Source organism: Durio zibethinus, chromosome 17 (genome assembly GCF_047325235.1).
Source record: "Durio zibethinus cultivar Kanyao isolate XHJ-2024 chromosome 17, ASM4732523v1, whole genome shotgun sequence".
Taxonomy (NCBI): domain Eukaryota; kingdom Viridiplantae; phylum Streptophyta; class Magnoliopsida; order Malvales; family Malvaceae; genus Durio; species Durio zibethinus.
In genome coordinates this window covers 2,740,056-2,762,288 of record NC_143178.1, presented here as the reverse complement: position 1 = coordinate 2,762,288, position 22,233 = coordinate 2,740,056, and the positions used below count along the sequence as shown (strand labels likewise).

Here is a 22,233-nt window from a genome sequence, read left to right as displayed (position 1 = left end):
TTATTAGGTTGGTAATTAGCATCATAATGTATCAATTCTATGATACTGGTTGTTTTGAAGCTAATTTGAGTTTATGAAAACCTGTTCTTTACTTCTTTCATGTGTCTTTGATTAGGTATAAATAGTCAATTAACATCTATCATGTAGCAGCCCTTCTTTTCCAGAACATCTTTCATTTTTTCTCCTTGTAGTTTCCCTCTTTCATATGGTGTATGATGAAAATGGGAGCATATCATCTATAATTACTGCACAACAATTATCCAATCACAATTTAGAATTGTATAGGTTCTAGTATGGAGCTCACATTTGTAAGTGATGAATTCATACATAATTCTTTGTTGTGATTGGACAATTGTAAGATTGTAGTTAAAAAATAGTAAGTGAAATGCTCCTGATGAAAATGGCATTTTGATTTGAATATTTGCTGTCTGTTTCATTGCAGAAAATGGCTTACATCATATTTGTGCTTTGGCTGAAGCAGTGAATATGCTTAGGTTTCTTATATTACTAGTAGTATTTGAGGTTGTGTTGGTCTTCTTATGTCTGCTTGTCTAACCAAAGAGGAATATATTTTTACACCACAGGTTAGAAAAGTACTAGTACGAAAGCAATTTAAATGATGCTTTCTTTCCAATTAATTTTCTTGGTGTTAAACTCAGTTCTGATAAGTTGCATTTATAAGAGATTGCTTGAATGATTGAATTGGCCCTTATTTGGGAGGATGTGTTTCTTGTAAAGAATGAGTAGGATCAAAAGAACATGTTACGTTACCATACTAATCTATATCGGATTATTGGTAGGACATGGTAGCACCTTTGCAGAGAGCAAATTACTTACAATTATTATATTACAATTAAACAATCATAATTTAGAATTGTGTGACAATCACACTTATAAGAGGTAGATTTTTATTTAATTATTTGTTATGATTGAACAATTAAAGGATTGCAGGTGAAATGCTCTTTTTTGTTGTGTGAACTGAATTTTGTAGATTGACAGGTCTGTATAATGGAACTAAAGAATATAGGATTGAAATTAGAATAGCATGTCATGGTTGCCACCACATTGCTTGCATCACCATTTACAATCAGGCAACCAGCATATCCTTCATAAGCTGTTGGTCCTAAGATTATTTTTCATTATTAAGGTGTACATTGCCAATGGTTCTATTTATGAGTTCAGCCCATGGTTCCTCATTGATAGCATAAGCGGACGAACAAGCAGAAAAAAGAAAAAAAGCACCAATTCTGCTCACATACTTGGACTAATCATACAACCTTTCCAGTGCTGCTCCAACTCCAACAATGGCATTCCATCCCCTAGCTTACACAACTAATGCACTTGCAACGCACTCTCATGAATCATGCCATCTTCCCAGTGCTTCTCCAACGCGAATTCTTCCCCCCGTCTAATAGAAAACATAAACTACGAAGCATCACTGTTCTTCGGTGATTTTAACGTCGGGGCTGTCGATCCCATCTTGAAAACAGACACATGGAAGTATCAGAGCAATGGAAAATGCAATCATCATAGTCTAATTAACCATACACCTGGAAGGATCAACGCGAATTCTTTCTATAGTCTCGCATTTTGAACCTGCTATTTCCGAATTCTCCAACATGATCAAGTTCGAGACAAAAACTTACTGTTTATGGCTAGCCTCTCAATTTGATCCAGAACTGCCTTGTTTTCCAGGTATAAAGCACTGCATCACGGCTCCAGCAATTTGGAGTACCTTAACTCTTTGTCTGCAATTAGAGAAAAAAGGTGCAAAGACTCCAGCTGTGGATTGCAAGATGGGTTCATCTCAGTTGCTACGGGAGTTGCAGCACAACTTTCCATCGAGAAGAGCCGGTTTGTTAGCATTGAGGAAGCCTTGGATGAACGTAGCTGTGAAGTTTTTACATAAATCATTCCTTGAAGTCCAAATTTAAGCCTCCATTATCAGAAGCCAAAATCACCATTATTGTTATTTGCTTTCTACTTTTTTATATTTCATTAGCAAACAAAATGTTTTAGTATAATAGGTTAAGCTCCAAATGAATGTGTGCGTATCCTTTTTTCTTTTTTTTTTAAAATAATTAAACAAATTTTCAATTTCTTTTTTTTTTTTTGGAAAGCCTAATTCTCGTGCATAATGATCGGCTTTAATTATAAGCCAAAACCCACCTTGTTTTTAATCTGAAATCCGTATTGCCGCCCGTTAGGTGTGCGCATGTTAACAAGGTTACGCACCGCGGTTAACGTAGTAAGGGCCCCGACCCTGTATAAATGCCACACACTTTAGCGCCCTTTTTCATTTTGGCGTTAATTTTTTTGATGCTTTAATCGAAATGGAAGACGACGCGGGAGAGAGGTCAAGCTTCGTGATCGGTCTTATTGAAAACAGAGCCAAAGAGGTAACTCCGTTTGGTTTCTGAGAAAATGCACGAAAACTGAAAAAATATTTGAGATTCTACTATTAGTGATTTTTTTTTATTACTCGCACCGAGAGATTTAAAATTTTTTTTATTGAAATAAGGTTATTTTACTGTCTTAACTTGGTAAAATATAGTTTCCACTCGGAATTTGAAAATTAAAAATAAAATCAACTTAAATATTCTCTTTCGTTCACTTTTCTGATTAGGCAAACAGGCGTCCCGACTCTTGGCGATCAAGCTTTATTTAATTCGTTTGAAATATGATATAACATGTGTTTCTTTTACGTTTATTTTCTTATTGGGTCTTTTACAAATATGCATGCCTGATTAAAGGTTCACATCACAATGAACGACTAGGTTTTATAAAATTAATGTGAGATAGTACTAAATTAGAGATTAATTAGTTGAAAAAAGAAGTTTTGCCTACAGATAATGGCAACCTTAATGGAATGAAAAGAAAAACATTATAGTAAGCAGAGTGTGATTTTACGAGTGGAAGTCGGCATTGAATCAAATATAAGAATATATTGATTTAATAAAACAATGAACTCTGCAGGATTGGATGATTATATAGCAGTGAAATTCATAATGCCTGACTAACTGCAATCACTGTACAGGTTGGAGTGGCTGCCTTCGACCTAAGATCAGCTACATTGCATCTTTCTCAATACATTGAAACCAGTAGCTCATATCAAAATACCAAAACTTTGCTGCATTTCTATGATCCCATGGTGATCATTGTTCCTCCAAACAAACTAGCTCCTGACAGCATGGTGGGAGTATCAGAACTGGTGGATCGATTTTATGCTTTGGTCAAGAAGGTGATATCACTGGATAATTAGAAAGTCTTGGTGGCGTTGTTAGCCAATTTGTTTCTGTATGGAACTTACCAGTTAATTTGATGACTTAATACCATGTATGATTCTGTGCAGGTTGTAATGGCTCGTGGTTGCTTTGATGACACCAAGGTCATACAGATACATCTCATTCTTCATTAGCATCTTTTAGTATGGGGCTGACAATTATATATCTTTTGTGGGAATTTCACTGTGGCTAAACATTCAGGGTGCAATGTTGATTAAAAATCTAGCAGCCAGAGAGCCTTCGGCTCTTGGTTTGGATACTTACTACAAGCAGTATTATCTTTGCTTGGCTTCTGCTTCTGCTACAATCAAGTGGTACTTTCATAGCTTATGCTATTTTATTTCAAAATCCAGTCATGAGAGTTGGGTTAGAATGGCCACATGTTTTGGAGTGTCTCATTTGTTTTTCAGGGTGATGTCTATGTCGGTATTACAAAAAGTCCAAGTGAGGGGAAAAAACTTGAGACTCAAGATCATTATTTATCTGTTAGTTTCCCAAGACAAAAGCAACGACCTGCATTAGTCATTACAATGCAAACTCTCCATCTTTGCCCTACAATTGAAGAAGGACTGGCATTAAGTAGACGATACCCTAAGGTGTTTTAAGGTCATTATGTTGATTGCATGCTGAAACTGGATGAGATGGATATCTTGCTATGATTAGTTTCAAGATCTGCTTGAAGCCAGAACAACCAGGTTATTTTTGCATGTTGTTGCCCTTTTGATCCAGCTCCCTATCTGTTGTGACTTGTTTAAGGCAATCTTCAATATGGAAAAATTCAGGTTAGATGGAGTTTTTAGATTTACTTGAAAATGGTGTTATTCTTTAGAGTCATGGGTTGCATAAAACTGTGTTAAAAGGGACAATTTTTCTTCATTTAAAACTTTGATTGAAAGCTACAAACTAAACATGATTACATGTTTGAATCTCTATGTAGTTTCTTTTCAGATGTTATTCAGTCATATGCTAGTTCCTGCAACTACCTTACGTGTTCTATTCTTCATGGAGCTATACACTCAGCTTTCATATTTGGAGTCTCCTTTTCTTCAAGTTTCTAATTTCATGGTGCTTCTCATTATTTTTGTATTTACTTTTGTTAAGTAATTTTATACATCTGAAACATAAGTTCAATCTGTGTAATTCCTCAGGATAGAAGCAGAGAAAGGTGTCATTGTCACAAACCATTCATTATTGGTATGTGCTTCATAAATCATAACACATACCATTGGAATGCTAGGGAAAAAACTGAGTGGATGTTCTATTACTGAAGTTAATTTAATCTCTTGGAAATAATATGTGACATCTTGAGGCAAAGTAAGAGTATTTATGATACGTTCATCCTCCTCCTCTTGCTTTGTGAACAACTACAACGTTTACCCTTTTCCTCTTGAATCTTCCCCAGGTTACTTTTAATGGATCATTTGACCACATGAACATTGATGCTACTAGGTATTGGTACTTTCTGCTTCACTTGCACCTATCAGTTGGATCAGGTTCTAGTAAAAATATTTTGCTACTACAACATATTCTAGAGCTTTACAAATATTTATATTTACTGTTTTTCTTTGTTAAAAAAGTCTTATGTTTGATTGTGGATGGCAGTGTCCAAAACTTGGAAATTATTGAACCATTTCATTCTGCACTGTGGGGCACAAGCAACAAGAAAAGAAGTCTGTTCCACATGCTCAAGACAACAAAAACTATTGGAGGGTATGTTGAGAACCGGATGAGTTGACATGTTATCTTGTGAACTGCTTCCTAACTTTTTTCTAAAGTCATCACTCATTACTTTCAGTTCAGCCCTTCCATTTATTTTTAGTCTATCCATGTGTTGGTTCACCACCTAAAAAAGTTACATTGTGGAGTATTTCAAACTTTTAATTGATTATGGGAAGCCTTTTGGATAGCACCTAATCTTTTTATTTTTATATGCAAAAAAATGTGAAACTTCTTCTCCAGGACTAGACTTCTTCGTGCCAATCTTTTGCAGCCTTTAAAAGATATTGAAACTATCCGTACTCGTCTAGATTGCCTGGTAAGTCTTGCTTTGCTTTCCATCATATTTCTCCTGTGGAGCTATGTTAACTTTTGATCTGCTCAAGAAGATTCTTTTAACATCCATAGACTTCTCCAACTTCTCCAAGAGATCTTACGGATTTTAAAATGAGTATTCTACGTAGACTAGCATGTTTTTTGCAGCATCATGGTTTCAACTGTAATCTTTCCCAAGTAGAAGCAATTATCAGGTGATAGCAAAAATACTTCTGTTGTTTGGTTTGGTAATCATTTGTGTTCTGCACAGATAAACATGTGCATGTGAGTGCTTAGATAAAAATAGATGTTATAATCTATGTTTCCAGTGAAGTACGTTAGGTCACCAGAATCTTACACATCAACCACTTGGTTGTGGTGAACGAATCCTTTATTAACCATATGGATCTGCTTGATGATGCTGCCATTATGTTTAAGGGATGTCCACAAGTGTGACGCAAGAAGCCTAAACAAAGAGCTGTATATTATTGTTTATGTTTATTACCCTTATTGTTTTAGTGTGACACTTATTCTGATGCTCAGAACTCTTAGACGTTGTAATGCTTACTTTCTTATGGCCTTCTCTGACTGGTTGATTTCCTCCCTTTGATTAATTGAATAAATTTCCAAGCCTAGAAAATTTTCCTAGTTAGGATCTTTTGAAATTTCATATTTTCTAGTTAGGATCTTTTGAAATTTTATGAAATTAGGATATTCATTTCAGTTTGTGGGACAAGGGACTCATTCTTTGTCACCTCTTGAGCTTTGGTCTTACCCTAATGTTTAAATTCATCAAGGCACAACCTACAGACATATGTTTTGGAGCAAAAGATGATCTCTTCTTTGCTTGATTTCAGGATGAGTTGATGAGCAATGAACAGCTCTTTTTTGGACTCTCTCAGGTCTTGCGTAAGTTCCCAAAGGAGACTGGTAAGCGAAATTCACCAACCCCCCCCCCCCCCCCCCCAGAAAAAAAAGAAAAAGAAAATAGATTAGTCAGTCTTCTGGAATTTTGTAGACTTATGACTACTATCTAAACTGACCTGTTCATGCTCTTCATTCAGATAGGGTACTTTGTCATTTCTGCTTCAAGCCAAAGAAAGTAACAAATGAAGTCTTAGGTGTAGACAATGCTAGAAAGAGCCAAATATTGATATCAAGCATCATTCTTCTCAAGACTGCATTAGATGCCTTGCCTTTACTGTCGAAGGTAAAGTTTCTTTTCTTCCTTTCATCAGTGGACTCCTACCACTTATTTTGATATACTGCTGGTGATTTTAAAAATTTTAGGTGCTTAAGGATGCAAAATGTTTTCTTCTTGCAAATGTTCACAAGTCTATATGTGAAAATGAGAAATATGCTGACATTAGAAAGAGGTATGTGACACATTGCCCGGAGCCGACCGCTTATAAATTCCCTGATAATATTGCTCATGCATCTGTTTTCCCCTGAGTTCTCAAGATGCTAATTAATTAGCCAAAAAAAGAATGGCAAGAATATTTTATGTCTAATGAAAACATTATGTGGGATTTGTGGCAAGTGGCGACATGTTGATCACAGATGCTCCCAAAAACTTTAAGAACTTAACAATGGAATCTTTTATGACATTCTATTCATAAATTGCAGTTTTTCCTTCTTCAGAACTTATGGTAGTTTGTTGTCATATGTCATATGGTAGACATGTTTCAGTATGTTGATGTATAGTGTTATCCTGTGCATATTTCTCATTGATATCTGGTAAATCCCATCTTCAAAGGTTAAAATAATTATATAAGCATAAAATTAAACTAATTTCTAAGGAACTTTCTTCTGTTAGAGTTGGGGAGGTGATTGATGAAGATGTGCTTCACGCACGGGTTCCTTTTGTTGCTCGCACACAGCAGTGTTTTGCTGTCAAGGCTGGAATTGATGGGCTATTGGATATTGCTCGGAGATCTTTTTGTGATACCAGCGAAGGTTCCCCCCCTTCTCTTTTCCAAATCCAATGCTGTTGCTCTCCTTTATTTCTGTCATTTGAAAATGGGTTATTTTGCCTACCACCAAAGACTATTTTATTTTGATTTGACAGCTATACATAACCTTGCAAACAATTATCGGGAAGAATACAAGCTGCCAAATCTGAAACTTCCATTTAACAATAGACAAGGTTTTTACTTTAGCATTCCACAGAAAGACATTCAGGGAAAGCTTCCCAGCAAGTTCATTCAGGTTGCCATAAGAACTTTTCTTTGTTACTTCATGTATTGATGTATATGATGATTTCCTTGGATCATCTCTGAGTTTGGTATGCTTGTGATGGAAAAATCAGGTTGTGAAACACGGGAACAATGTTCATTGCTCAACTTTGGAACTTGCTTCTGTAAGTATTATTTAATGATGCATAGTTGTGGTTTGATATTGATTCATGTTGTGATATTGAATCTGCTCACTTATCCCCCCCCCCCCCCCCCAAAAAAAAAAACCTGATATTGAATTTGCTCATTTTATGAGTAGTGGAGGTACTGCTTTAAAATATTACCTATATGCGAGTAATTTCAAGTTATAATTCTCTAGATATTGTTCTGGAGTAAACTTAGATCAAAATCTGACCTGGGGTTGTTTGAGAGTTGCACAACTACCAAGGGACTAGAGAGGAGATACATTGGGTTGCTGTAAACATCATTGAATTTGACATGCATTTCAATTCTAACTTGCTATCTTTTTCCCAAGGATAGTAATTGAGTACAGCAGTCACATTAGTATGCATAATAATGCAGGTGCGAGGAATATAAGAAAATAAAAACAATTCTTTAATATGATTACTCCAAAATCAAGTGATATCGATACATATTAACTCCACTAAGTGCAACATGTTGTAAAGTTTTTTTTTTTTTTTTTTAATTTGTAGAATAACTGTTCTTATATGATGTTTATCAACTTATCATGGCATGTGGTGTATAGTATGGATATATTCTTTACAAACATTTCTTTATGGGTTGATTGATTAGTCTATTATCAGAATAGAACGAGGGTACTGATTGATTTTGTATACTATGTAGCCAAATACATATTTGTTTGTTGATATCAGCATGCTACTTTGTTTATAATAGTTGTACATTTATCAGCCTGTCTGGGTCTTAAAAATGCTTAAATTGCATAATTTGCAGTTGAATGTCAGAAACAAATCTGCAGCTGGAGAATGCTATGTTAGAACAGAAGTTTGCTTGGAAGGTTTGTGATCAACTGCTTGGTTTCAAGATCTCTGACAAGTCTTACTTGTCAATTTGTCTCTTAATGGGGTTTTCATATGAATTCTCAGGACACCATTGATCTCATGAGCCTTTTAAGTTAAAACATTTTAAGAATTTATCAATCACTTGCTCAATGGGTCTACCTTAAATGAATTAAAACTATCAAAATTGCGTGGCATAGAAAGGTGCTTTACAATCCAACTGGTTACTGAGGGTCGACAGTGTGGATTGATCATGCAATCAAATCTTTGAAAGGCATTTTCATTTTCCAGAATAGGGTTTTTCTTATTTCTTATGCTATCTAAGACTATGCTAAAAGGCTTAAGCTGTTAACAAGTCTTCTTCACAAACTTGCACATTTTAGCATCATATTTCTTGTATTCAAGCAAGGATACAATAACATCTGCCAATTAATGTATTTGACACTGCAAATCTTGTCAGAAATAAGTGCCATTGGAATTAATTATATTGATTAGATAGATTTCATTTAACTTGTAGTCATTATTGTTTTATTGCTATAGCTTTTGAAACTACTGGATGATGATAACACAAAATACTAGAGATACATACTATCTTTTCAAAGTTTGTTTCATTTATGGTGCCTTTTCTTTGTGTTATTCAAATGTTGCAATGGTTTCATTCATTACTTATGGTAACTTTATGTGATTTGTAGCCCTAGTTGATACCATAAGAGAGGACATCTCGGTGCTCACACTTCTTGCTGAAGTTCTGTGCCTCTTGGATATGATTGTTAATTCATTTGCTCATGCAATATCAACCAAGCCTGTTGACCGATATATTAGGCCAGAATTTACTGGTAATTTCTTTGCCAATTTGTAGCATGTATTCTTTTATTCTTCCAAGTATAATTAGGATAATTTTAATGATGACTAATTGCTCACAGATTATGGCCCTCTAGGAATTGATTCTGGAAGACACCCCATCCTAGAAAGCATACACAGTGATTTTGTGGTATGTTGTTTTATATCGCAATTAGGTACTACTTTTACTGCTTATATTAGATTAATAACTTACTTTCTATAGTAATAATTACACTGCTATCATAGATTGATAACCTACTTTCTATGTCATGGATTCTTCTTAAATTTCTTTGGTGCCCTTTAAGATTTTAAACTGTTGTTTCAGCCCAACAGCATCTTTATTTCCGAAGCATCAAACATGGTGATCGTAATGGGACCAAACATGTAAGAAACTCTTTCATGGAAATTGCTCCTCGCAAATAGTTGTAAGTCGTTGTATGTACCATATTTGTTTTCAATATAACCCTTCCTATCTGCAATATAGAAAATGTAATCTTAAAAAAAAAACCTGTACTAGACAACAACTTTGTCCAAGTCATGTTTTTAACTTCAAGTGATACCTTGGAGACTAGAATTTTTTGAGTTTCCTTATACTTGTTTTCTTATCATCGACTTTAAGCCAAGTCTCATGATTGTAGTCCAGGGTAAGTCTTAATTGCACTTCTCTCTAACTATAGGTTAAAGTGTCCGCCTCAGGTCTTTGCTCATTATGTCAGTATTTTTTCTTCTCCGGAGTGCCTTTAGCTGGATATGATCAATAACGATTTCAATTTCCGATTATTATGTTAGGATAACATAGTGATTTAGATAGTACCCTGCCTTTGTTTAAAGTTTAAACGACCTATTTTCTCCATCCAGGAGCGGGAAGAGCACTTATCTTCAACAAGTGTGTCTCATTGTTATTCTTGCTCAGATTGGTTGCTATGTTCCAGCACACTTTGCTACAATTAGAGTAGTTGATCGTATATTTACAAGGATGGGCACAATGGATAATCTTGAATCAAACTCTAGTACGGTACAATTTCTGATCTTCACTGTCAAAAATGTTTAAGTCATTTTTTCATGTCGCTATCTTGTTTCTTTCCTCATGAAAAGCAAAGATATATGTTTATTATAACTGTTAAATAGAAACTTCCCTATTTATTCAGTTTTAACTTTAAAAGTCACTTAACATACTGATAAACTGTTACTATTTCAATTTTAGTCCTTACCAAGTCATATCTAAACACGTGGAAAATAGTTTTCATCTGTCTTCTCTGTTCAAGGTCAAAGAGTGCTTATAGCATGTACACTACACATTTTATCTTGATCCTGGAAATTGCTTCATTGAACTTCCTGGCATATAGATAAATTTCAGGACTGAGATTTTCCAAGAACTTAAAGTGTTTCTGGCTCTCCTAATTATACTTTTATGAATTGACTTGAGGTATGCAAACTATCATTCAGGCTTAAAAAGTTAATAGTATTTCAATGCAAAGGTTGGAAACATCTAATGAAGAGTGGAGGCAAACAAAAATGGTTTTAGAATGCATTAAGATGCTATAAGATGGAGTATCATATGGTCTAATTTATATTTTTCTAGAAATGGGCCCCATGGAGAAAATTACCATGTTATGATTCTCATCTGGTTATTTGGATGTTATAGTTTATGACAGAGATGAAAGAAACTGCTTTTATCATGCAGAATGTCTCCCAAAGGTAAGAATCTGTTCGAGGTCCTTAACACCTTGGCAAATGAACAGTATTGAAAATTATTTGACTCATTTGATATAGGAGTCTAATTGTTATGGATGAACTTGGGAGGGCTACTTCTTCCTCTGATGGATTGGCAATAGCATGGAGCTGCTGCGAACATCTGCTATCAGTCACAGCGTAACTGCACAAACTAACATCTTTTCCTATTTCCTTTCTTCCAGCAACGGTAGCAAAAGATGCTAACTTGCACAAATTAACATCTTTTTTTGCGTTATCTTCTATAGGTATACTATATTTGCTACTCATATGGAAAACTTGTCAGAACTAGCTACCATCTATCCAAATGTGAAAATTCTTCACTTCTATGTAGATATTAGAAACAGCCGCCTAGATTTTAAGGTGATATTTCCATTTTTCTTTTGCTCTAATAGAAACGCTGCTGCTTTTCCTGACTGAAACTCAGATTTTACGCAGTTTCAACTTAAGGATGGACCGAGACATGTAGCACACTATGGCCTCCTATTAGCGGAAGTGGCGGGATTACCAAGTTCAGTGATTGAAACAGCTAGAAACATCACATCAAGGATAACAGAGAAGGTAATTTCGGTCAAGTAGATACAAAAAGGATTCAGAATTTAGTAGATCTTAAGTTCCCACTTCATTTCCACTCTTTCACACAATTGAATGATGTAACAAGTGAAGCTTTAGGGCGCTTTTTGATAGCCTGTACAAGTATTTTTGTCGGCCAGTGCTTCCAAACTATTGACAGAATTTAAGTTTCATTGATTGCAATGTTTTTGTTTTGTTGATCTCTATGGCAAACAGCGCTAATTCGGCATTCTCATACTAATGTCCAGGAAGTGAACCGAATGGAAGTAAACTGCCTGCATTATAATCAAATAAAGATGGCATACCATGTTGCTCAACGACTAATATGCTTAAAGTACTCCAACCAAGACGAGGACTCTATCCGACAGGCTTTGCAAAGTCTCAAAGAGAGCTACATTGATGGAAGACTATAGAGCTGTGATTTTTTTTCAATTACTCATAGCCTAAACAGTAATGGAAAATAAAATTGTATTCCAGGACATGCCCTTCAACGTAAGTTTAGATCCCAAGCCAAAGGCAGAGTTTACGCTTTTCCCAGTTAACAAGTTAATAGGCTATGATTAGCAAAATCACCAATTACTCAAAACAGATCTGAAATCAGAAAGGAGAACATATGGCCACCAAACTAGGCAGTTGATAAGCACGTAGTTATAAATTCATAAATTCAGATCTCAAACAAAAATAAATTTGATGTAAACTTAAAGACTCCATTTTTCAAACTTAAATAAACTTGCAAAAATTTCAGTCTCCAAAATGTCAAACTCAAGATGATGAATTCCAAAATCCACAAGCGAAGCATTAGTAAGTCCAAAAAACCCACTAAAATCAGCGGTAGCGACGAAGGGAAAGGGTGTTGTTTCTCTTCCAGGTAGCCCTGCGAGAAGGCCGATTCTTGTGGTGCAAGTGACCCTTTCCATGCAGGCCCCTGTTTTTCTTACCAGCAGATGTGAGTCCTCGAAGCTCCCTATGCTTGTGAACAGGATTACAGATCCAGTTAATTCTTGGGTCATTGCGGATAGCATTGTGTGCAACATCAACCAGGATAACCTCAAAGTACTTGTAAGTAGAATCCTACAAGACCAAATGCCACAGAAATGGTGAGCCGTTTCCAAATCAGGAAAACCCAATACATATTTAAGTGACAAACCAGAACATTTAGCAAGTCCTACAAACCTCATTGATCCAGTATGAGTTAACAACTCTGAGACCACCCAACTTTCGACCAGCACGCTCCTCTGCAACAGACCGCTTGCTGCGCTGGAACTTCAATTGGGTGACACCCTGGTTTGTGGGCTTACCATAGACAATACCCTTGGGAACAGGCCTCTTACGACCACCCCTTCTAACTCGGACACGATAAACTACATAACCCTGGAAAAGGAGTGCACAAACTTGTGAGATACAAACATTTAAAAAGAAAATACTTGCATATATAAAAAGCAAAATATGGGCAGAAACCATTTTATTTTAGAATAAAAAAACCCCTAGAAATAACAAATGGCACTTGCAAACGATTAATTGTCTTGATTAAAGCAAATCAAGTGTTAACGCTAACATTCTTGCTATATTCTTTGGAATGAAAAGGAAAGAGAACAGCTAACTAAAACAAGCTCTCACAAACTGCCGAATTGGACATTACCTGCTTGGCCTTGTAACCCAAGCGGCGTGCCTTGTCAGGACGAGTAGGGTGGTTGACCCTAACAATTGATGGGTGCTGACGGTATTCCCAGCACCTCACCCTCTGTAAAAACCTCATTACATCCGACTGCTTCTTCCTCCATAGCTCCGACACGTACTTGTAAGCCCCTACATTCAATCATCCCATTAAAGGTAACCCCCAGTATAATTGAAAGCAACAGTTCAGCAAGACGGGCTTTTCTCAACTGCAATGATCCTATTTTTAAGCCATAGAAATCCATATCTTTTCTACAAAATTCACCCCACAAAAAAAAATTTTCTGGCACTTGAAAAACAAAAGCTGAATACTTTGTTCCAAAGAATATGAAAAACTTACAACTTAAAAATCTGAAAAAAAAAAACCTAAAATAAACAAAAAAAATCTGTTGAAGTGTTCAAACAAAGATAATTACTAACAAAAAAATTAAAATCTCAAATGATTCGACTTATTTCAAAAACATAGAAAAAAGAAAAAGAGCCCCTCCGTAGAAATGTGAAAATACTAAGTGAAACCCAGAAGGAAAGTACTTGAGAGAAAAAGAAAGAAACGATCTGTAGCTTAAATCGGTAAAGAGAGAGAGAGAGAGAGTTTGAAAAAGTACCCATTAGCTAGCTGCGTGGAGAGTGGCTAGGGTTTTCACTTACAGAAGAAGAGAGCTGAGGCTAAGGTTTCGGGTAAAATAACCTTATATAAAGGATGAGCCTGATTGGACACTCCAAATCTGGGCGGTCCATTTTCTTGGCGATGCTTGGACTAAGAGAGACAAAATCATCACCAGGCCCATTACTTAAAATATGGGCTGCTTTTGAATAGCCAGTTGGCCCAAACAAGTGCTTAACTAAAATACTTTAGGACTAAGTCAGTTTCTGTTCTTCGTTTCATAATTATGTGTTCTTTTCATATTTTAATAAAAAATTGCGAACAAAGTAAATTATTTTTTAATAAAATAATTTAATGAAATCAGAATTTATTATTATAATTAATCAATAAAAATTAATAAAAATATAAACTTTTACCCCTCAAAAGTTTAACATATATTTGTGCCTCGATATATATTCTAGATATTATAAATAAATTAAATTTATTCTACTAATTATTTTTGAAAGAATTGAAATTATATATTAAGATGAAACTAAGTAATTGATAAGTCTCTTTAAGTTCATTAACATTTTCATTTTACTCTTGGGATTAAGGATTTGGTAAAGTTAAATAGAGAAAGAAAGGTTTCTGATGGTACGTAGGGAAGAATCAAAACAGAATTCGAAAAAAATATTTTTAAATAATTATTATTAAAAATACAAAGTAAAAAAATTTTTTGTATCCTCTCTCCATATAATTACTCACATCAGGCGTATAATTGTGCATAATTGTGCATAATTGTGCAACAGTATGCGATAACTCGTCGAGAGGATATGCCGCTGCAGCAAGCAACGATATAGCCTCTTTTATGCACTATCTATGTTTAATATAGCCGCTACGCTCTTGTTCCCTGGATCTTCTCGAGTGCCGCGGTTCTTCTGCCCACTCGGCTGATGGAGATGGTGACGATGACTCGTACCTTGAGGGCTTCCTTTTGAAATGTCTATCATCATCACTACACTCGTAATCTACAGCATTGCTACTAATTCTCTTCCTACTACCCGCACTAGTAGCAGAAACTGCTTTCCGAGCTGCTGAAGTAGTCTTGTAGTCATCATTGTATCCATTGGTAGACGGCTTGTGATGTCCAGAAGATGCAGGTGCATCAGAAGAGAGCTTGCGTTTCTTGCTGAGTTCTTCTGGAAAGCTAACGCGGGAAAAGACGCTAGCCTTTTGCTTCTTATCCATTGCCGCTGCAGTAGTCGGTGAAGCAACCTTGGTGACAGTTTCAGAGGCAAGCTTGGAAGACTCAAATCGATGGTGATGATGATGGCGGTCACGGTCACGATCATCATAGTCATGATCTCGTTCATAATGCTGGTCAGCTTTTCTCTTTGAAGGAGGTGCTTCATGATCCCATAAGGTGCGGCCTGGTGAGGTCCTCTCTGATCGGTGCCGAAGATGTTCATGGCGATGCTCACCACCAGCGAATTGTGGGATAGGCTTCTGCAACAAACATAATTGAAATGAACGTGTTAAATGTATTCCATTGCATTGGACATCAAATGAGTAACTAAAAAAACTAGTCCTAAAAAGTATATCTCTACTTTTTGAAAAACATATTTCCCGTTATTTAGTTTCTTCCTCTCAATTTTTGACTACCATCTACCCATATCATAAAACGACCGTCTTATTCTTCTCATGTCACTGGCATTGGACACAAGCAAAAGAACTCTTTATTTTTCTTTCCAATAAAACAAGAATCTTCTAGTAGTGTTTAATGAATGGCTACCATAAACATACATCCCTGTTACATTTACATTGATTTTAAGGATAGAAATGGAACAGCAAAATGCCAGAGCTACTTGGTAGATGAAGAAACTAGAGGAGCAGGAGACGGAATAATAGATAGCAAGTACTGAATGATTCCAAATTATTTTTTAGAAATACTTGAAAATCAGCAAAGAATAAACACAGACAAACAGGATGAACTAGAGAACTTCAATCAGCATCTTCATAAGCCAAGCTTACATCTAACTATATGAGAATGAGAATGAATTGGATATTTTCATTTTTTCCCTTTGTTGTCTTTGTGGAGATGATTCGGTTCAAACCCCAATTAAGATTTGGCACCATTAACCAAAGACCTCAGTATGGATTCAAAGTTTCAAGTATATCACTTCATTACAAACTCAATCAAAACAAATGGCAGAAACGGTCTTGAAGAAAAAAAGATGGTACACGTAACATGGTATCACAAGGCTGCAAAATGCCACAAATACAATGCTTAAACTGGTGCAACTCTGACCAACACTAATCGTTTATCCTTTTTCAATGTAAACCACCATAAAATTTTGCAAAAAAATAAAAAAGGTAGAAATTTCAGAACCTTACAACAGGTAGGGAGTAAAAAAGGCTGTCAGAAAATTTCACGTTTATACTCTTCTTTTGACTTATGTCAATAAGTGGAATCATTTATGTGCCTTAATAAAAATAAAAATGTAAGACTTAAGAACATTCACTGAAAATCAATGAATCCCAATTTTTTGAACCTATTGACACTGACAAAATAAAATCTTTACCCTACCAGAAAATGTTGTAATCTACAAATCACTATGCCCTAGCCAAATGGTTGCCAGATATCATGTTGTAGACCTGCCATCATAAACCAAAAGAACAAAAGAAAACTAGGAAAATAAAGATACATACAGATTTTGACTTCAGTGATGAAACATTACCACTGCTGCCCACTTCTCTACCAAATTCCCAATTTCTAGAGAACTCCCTGCAACAATTTTAGAAATAGTAAATGAACCATTTAATCATGTGAAGTCCATATACATAAATAATAGAAACATATTATCTTAATCCCATAGAAAGCCTTTTTCAGGGACCTCAGGACTTTCATGCACTATGACCCAGGGAATAGCCAAATGACTAGAAATGCTTCCCAGGTCAATGGAAAGTAGTCCAATTGAATAATTATTTTCTACTAAGATTAGAATGAGAAAGTAAATTCAGTACCTTTCACCTCGTCTCTCATTTTCACACTTCCTCCTCAAATCAGCTTGCCGAGCCTCAAATTCCTCTCTGCTCATGGTAGGTGGGACAACATTCATACCCATTCCAAAAACAGCAAGATCGCTACAAAGCATTCAATTCAATAATCCAATCAAAGCTAGTGAGACCATGGACGTCCAGGTATCATCAACTTGCATATGAAGTCATAAGCTCATTGATATTGAACCCAATAATACTTTCAAATAAGACAAAAATGCCATGCAAACACTCAAGCAACAGAAATGCCACTGTTATAACATAGCATAAGCTATTTAAGAAATGTTACACATACCTCTGAGGTGGGACAGGAGGAAACATGTAACCTTGAGCACCGAAAGGATCTAGAGGCATGACACCTCCAAATGGCATATCCAATGGACCTAGTCCATAGCCCCCTACATAGGGCATCACACTAGCATAAGGTCCCAAAAACCCATCCATCCCAGGCTGCATACCAGTCCAGTAAGGATTACAGGCCAAGGGACCCATAGACATCATATAGTTGTCAGCTGGAAGATCCTGAGGGGTTTTCCACTGCAAGTCTAGAAGGCAAAAAGAATATGATTCAGGTTAAGCATTCCTAATGATTTTATGAAACTCACATGTAGTTTGCACCAGCGCCAAATACGAAAACAGGACTGTAGACCTACCATTTGCTGGCAAACGAACCGTCTTTTTCTTTTTCTTTCCTGTAGAAGTAAAGCATCAAAATAAACCCTCAATCCATTTTTTTTCCTGATTTCCACTAAAGAAAGAATACTAACATCCATCCAACTCAAGAGTTCAAGATGAAACAGGAAAGAAGATGACATAAAAGTTTACTGACTGAAGAATTTATGTTCTTAATAGACACACCATATTATTACTTTCAAAAAGAACACAGGAAATATCTCCTCGGCACAATCTTCCAAGAACAGGAATGGTACTGAGGCTGACATGGAACAAGATAGCCCCACCCCAAGCATTTTCCACCCAGGTTTGAACCTTAAATGTTACCACTTTTGAGAGGAGATCGGTACCAATATTCTTAAAGGTTGTCTTTCAACCCTACCAAACCAACATAAACAATAAATTAAGAAACAAATAATCATTACCTGCCTCTCCAGAAGCCACCTTCTGTTGCACTTGTTCCTCTGCAAGTGGGGCACTCCCTTGTGATGCGGTTTCTTTCACACTCATTGACTCCAATGTAGCCGCACATGCATCAACTGGTTTAGCAATCTTGACTTTCTCCAAGACTTGTCGTGGGGGAATAGCTACCTTCACTTCATTAGCTTTATCCTTCACATCAGGACTTTCTTCCTTAGCAGATACTGGCTTCTGCTCTCCCTTAGATGCAGAAGATGTAGTAGGAGATGGAATTTTTGGCTGTGGACATCGAGCAGATTCCATATCTAAATTTGAAAGACATGACAAACAAATAATGATTCTTACATCATAGACATCATTGAAAAATTTATATCATTATGTCAATGGTTGATGAACCTTGAACTTGAAAAGTGCTTCCAGCATTGTCAACACTGCTGTTACCAGACTCCAAAATACGATTAATTGTATCTCTTAGGGTCTTATTTGGCAGAAGATCATCGGCGAGTATGTTTGTCGCTCCACATATGCACATTGAGTTTGAGATAATGTGGTCCCTTATGCCTGAGTTACATTTTGTTAAAGTGAGCTTCAACATGCATAAACAAAATCATCAGAAGGGAAAAAGAACCAGAAGATGCATGGAATAAGTAGCTATAAAACTCACATTTATCACAAAAACTCTTAAAACAACATTTGCTAGTTAGAACAGCATCTTTCATCACTTCCTTGCACAATGGGCAATGGAGTTCAGGTGGAAGGTCACCAACAGAACGAGTGGAAGGTAAGCCCTCAATTTCTTTCTCAAAAGCAGCCCTGTTGGAAACAAAAATTTCAATTTTCAAGCATAACAACTAATTCCCCACAAGCATAGACAAAACCAAACTTATAAGACAAAACAGTTACTCATTGGGCTTCAGAACTGCAACTGCTCCACTTGGCAATGCATAAGAGCCATCTGGAGTAGTCATTAGCATCGACTTTGGAATGCCAGTTGGAGGCTTCACCCTTTTAATATCATAGTTTGGATCGCCGTTTGTGGGGCAATGCTGAATAAAATGCCCTACATGACAAATTCCATAATAAGCACAAGTTTGCTAAAAAGTATATCTCTAGGAAATGAAGAAAGTTTTATCAACATACCAGGCACCTTACAGCGGTGACAAACATAACCCTGAGGAGGTGTTTTGCGCTCCAATCCTAATCGACCTCAATGAGAAAAAGATAAACTTCAGCTCCATATACAATTTCTGGAGTACAATTAAAGGAATGAAATGTCCCACAAAATTTCAAATCCCACTGATCTAAAATGAGAATAAATGGCCATCATTCTTTAAAGCACACACGTTTACACAAAAAAAAAAATCATTACATGTTAAAGCAACAAAGAAGTGACAGTTCAAACGTCAATAAATTTACAAGAGCATAGACCACTCACATGCACACATACATAAACACTAAGAAATTACACCACTACCATCAAATGAAAACGCAAAGAGGCACATTTATACTGCAATACTAGGCAGCAGAAAAAGACCAAACTTCAATGATCTAGAGATTTAAACAATGATAAACAACGCAATAAAAACAAAAAGGGCATAAGAGAATCACCAAAACCACGCCCTCCCATCCTTCCACCCATACCCCTTCCAAAGCCTCTACCAGGTCCAAAACCATCCGCACCTTGGCTGTGAATCCAAAATAACTAAAATCATTAAGAATGAAAATTGCATCAATATAACAAAAAAGAAAAGAAAATAGCAGTCATCTCACCGCTGCCAGTCCAAGGCAGGAGTATCAATTAAAGCCTTAATCTTGGTGTCCTCGTCAGCTTTGTTAGTAGGGGGAGCATCAGGAAGTGGATTGCTTGAATGCAGTGGCAGTGTTTCAGGGATTGAATATAAATCATTCCCAAATTCATCCCATTCGGAATCTTCAGGCTACAAGTATAAAATCACGCTTAATATTATGTTTCTATTGTTTCTCTTTACCGATAGATACAACATTCCTCAAATGCACAACAGTGGACACTAGTAGCATGAAGAGAAGCCAATTTTAATCAAGGAAAATATGTCAGGAACAAAGCTTACATATTTTGGGACAGATGAATCAGCATCCAGGAAATCAGTCTTTTCTGGTTGTGCATTTTCAGTCTCATTTTCCACCTTAGGCCTGTGATGCATAACAAAGGCCAAACTCAAAACCATTATCAAAATTCGTCTCACAATAGCAGGCCATACAAGCCAGAACTGATAAAGTTCATGCAGTTAACCGAACCCTTCATACTTCTTTTTTTAACAAGTTCACTAAAATTAAAATATTTGAGCGGTTAGGTATATAAAGGATTGAGATAATACTCTTGAGCAGCAACAATGGGAATGCGAGGCCTTCCAGGAACCCGGCAAATTAATACAGAAGTATTTTTTGGGATTAACATTGCTTCATCAAGATATTCTGAAATTGAAAAGGGAGTGTAAGTCTATAAAACACTACAAAGAGACTAATCCATGAACGACAAACAATCACTAAATTACGAACTTTACTTCCAGTCAAGAAACGAAGTGGACGAATACAGAGGTCAATGAGAATTCCAACAAAAAGTTAGATTTGGCCATACTCCTAACTGACATTTTTATGCTATATTTAATTAAAAATTAGAATCACCTCCCTGAAACAAACAGATTTTTCTGTCAACTTGGTTAGCATCTAAGTATCCAAGTAAACATTTAACTACCCGACTTTTTAAACGTAGAAACCCACCTCTACACACTCAAAAGTACAGAAAGCTAGTCAAGTTTAGAACCACCTATACGAGAGAAGCTACACTCATATAAGACTCTACTGAGGGAACCATTGTCTCAAAAACCCAGTGGAAGGATATATAACAACCAAATTAGAAAGCTTAAAACCCATGAATATTAAGTAGTTAAAAACATTACTAAACGCAACATCTGCTCCCATAAACTTAGTTAAGCCACTTAGCATTTAATTAACATATTACATATCTACCAAACAAAGAGCAAAGACCAACCTTCATTAGTTTGGGCATTAGTAACAATGAGGTCGAAGTCCGTACCCCTGCCCAAGTGCTTTGATTCAAATATTTTTTCTTTCAAAGTACCAACGCTTATAAACGGACCATCCATGGAAATTGAATCAAAATCTCTTGCACTCTTAAACTTGTAATAAACAGCCATTTTTTTCCTTTCTTTTCCACTTAATAATAATAATAATAATGAACACAACAAAAAAAAAAAAAAATACTGTAATGAACTTATTTATTGGCCGTCCAAAAAAATAGGCCAGATATTCACTAAAAAAGAAACCAAATATAAGCAGTACAATTTTTTTTTCTTATTCTAAGAGAAACCGAACCAAACTCGCGATTCTTCTCCGATGCAAAATCCGAAGCTCTCTCTTCAGGAAATTAATTTTGAGAGTTTCTCCAGATGTATTCAAGGAATCAAAGATATTTTCAAATTTATCAGCGAAACCAGATGTTTCGGAATATATTAGGGCAAATCACAAGGAATTATGAAAAAGCCCCTTGGTCAAAGATCATCAAATTCAAGCGAACTCTTCGATTAAAAATTTCGCTCCGAATTAATCAATTCTCCGCCGATCCAGGTCTTCTAAAACTCGAACCAAAAATAAATCTTCAGGAAGCAATCCAACCAATGATCGATCTTTAAAGAAAAACTCGGCAACTTCGAAGGTTGAGATTCTGATATGAAGAAATCGAAAAAAGAATATTAAAATTTGGGAGAACCTCGATCAAAAATTGGAGAGACTTAAAGGATTAGCGATCATCGTGAATCCGTAGGGTTAGGGTTTGGAGAGGTTTCGAAAAGACAGAGCTGTGGGAATTTAGGAAGAGGCTCTAAAAAACCAGTTTGTTACCCGAATTCTGTTTTGCTATCTATAGTACCAGTTCGTTGCACGGGCACCGCCATATGTCCCGCACGTGCGGTCCAGGTTCTGGTCTAATATAATTTTCCACGTAGATTACCAAGAAAAAAAAAGCAATAACATGATCGAATCATAAAAGTCTTTCATCAGTATTAATCTATGAAGCAACGATTGGTGTTAATTGGATAAACAATTTCAATAACCATTAAAATTAAATAATTTGATTACTTGTTTTAATATTCTTAAAAATT

General features: G+C 36.0%; 3 protein-coding genes across 4 annotated transcripts; 1 reads left to right on the top strand and 2 right to left on the bottom strand.

Annotated features, from left to right (window-relative positions):
- Positions 1–124: 124 nt before the first annotated feature.
- On the top strand, positions 125–12,156 carry MSH4 (MUTS-like protein 4). The gene is made up of 24 exons (XM_022863249.2): positions 125–2,399; positions 3,038–3,241; positions 3,353–3,388; positions 3,486–3,598; positions 4,433–4,478; positions 4,687–4,733; positions 4,887–4,994; positions 5,244–5,319; positions 6,173–6,245; positions 6,380–6,525; positions 6,606–6,691; positions 7,132–7,271; positions 7,384–7,523; positions 7,624–7,674; positions 8,462–8,525; positions 9,219–9,362; positions 9,450–9,517; positions 9,692–9,750; positions 10,225–10,381; positions 11,012–11,064; positions 11,140–11,238; positions 11,346–11,460; positions 11,536–11,658; positions 11,919–12,156. The coding sequence occupies exons 1-24, from the start codon at positions 2,334–2,336 to the stop codon at positions 12,081–12,083; spliced, it is 2,379 nt and encodes a 792-aa protein (XP_022718984.2). The 5' UTR covers positions 125–2,333; the 3' UTR covers positions 12,084–12,156.
- Positions 12,157–12,284: 128 nt separating this feature from the next.
- Positions 12,285–14,006, bottom strand: LOC111277083 (large ribosomal subunit protein eL15z-like). The gene is made up of 4 exons (XM_022863236.2): positions 13,950–14,006; positions 13,310–13,476; positions 12,844–13,041; positions 12,285–12,741 (listed from the first exon to the last, which is right to left on the bottom strand). The coding sequence occupies exons 1-4, from the start codon at positions 13,951–13,953 to the stop codon at positions 12,496–12,498; spliced, it is 615 nt and encodes a 204-aa protein (XP_022718971.2). The 5' UTR covers positions 13,954–14,006; the 3' UTR covers positions 12,285–12,495.
- Positions 14,007–14,607: 601 nt separating this feature from the next.
- Positions 14,608–21,963, bottom strand: LOC111277050 (E3 ubiquitin ligase PARAQUAT TOLERANCE 3-like). 2 transcript variants are annotated; one of them, XM_022863196.2, is made up of 15 exons: positions 21,105–21,963; positions 20,431–20,527; positions 20,164–20,245; positions 19,847–20,013; positions 19,685–19,761; positions 19,217–19,273; positions 18,980–19,136; positions 18,741–18,889; positions 18,473–18,637; positions 18,082–18,381; positions 17,638–17,676; positions 17,280–17,529; positions 16,952–17,071; positions 16,637–16,712; positions 14,608–15,433 (listed from the first exon to the last, which is right to left on the bottom strand). In XM_022863196.2, exons 1-15 carry the CDS (start codon positions 21,268–21,270, stop codon positions 14,801–14,803), a joined length of 2,535 nt encoding a protein of 844 aa, XP_022718931.2. In that variant the 5' UTR covers positions 21,271–21,963; the 3' UTR covers positions 14,608–14,800. The 2 variants fall into 2 exon arrangements, with proteins under 2 accessions (XP_022718931.2, XP_022718924.2); XM_022863189.2 differs by having other exon boundaries at positions 19,217–19,282; positions 21,105–21,958.
- Between the last annotated feature and the right edge of the window lie 270 nt (positions 21,964–22,233).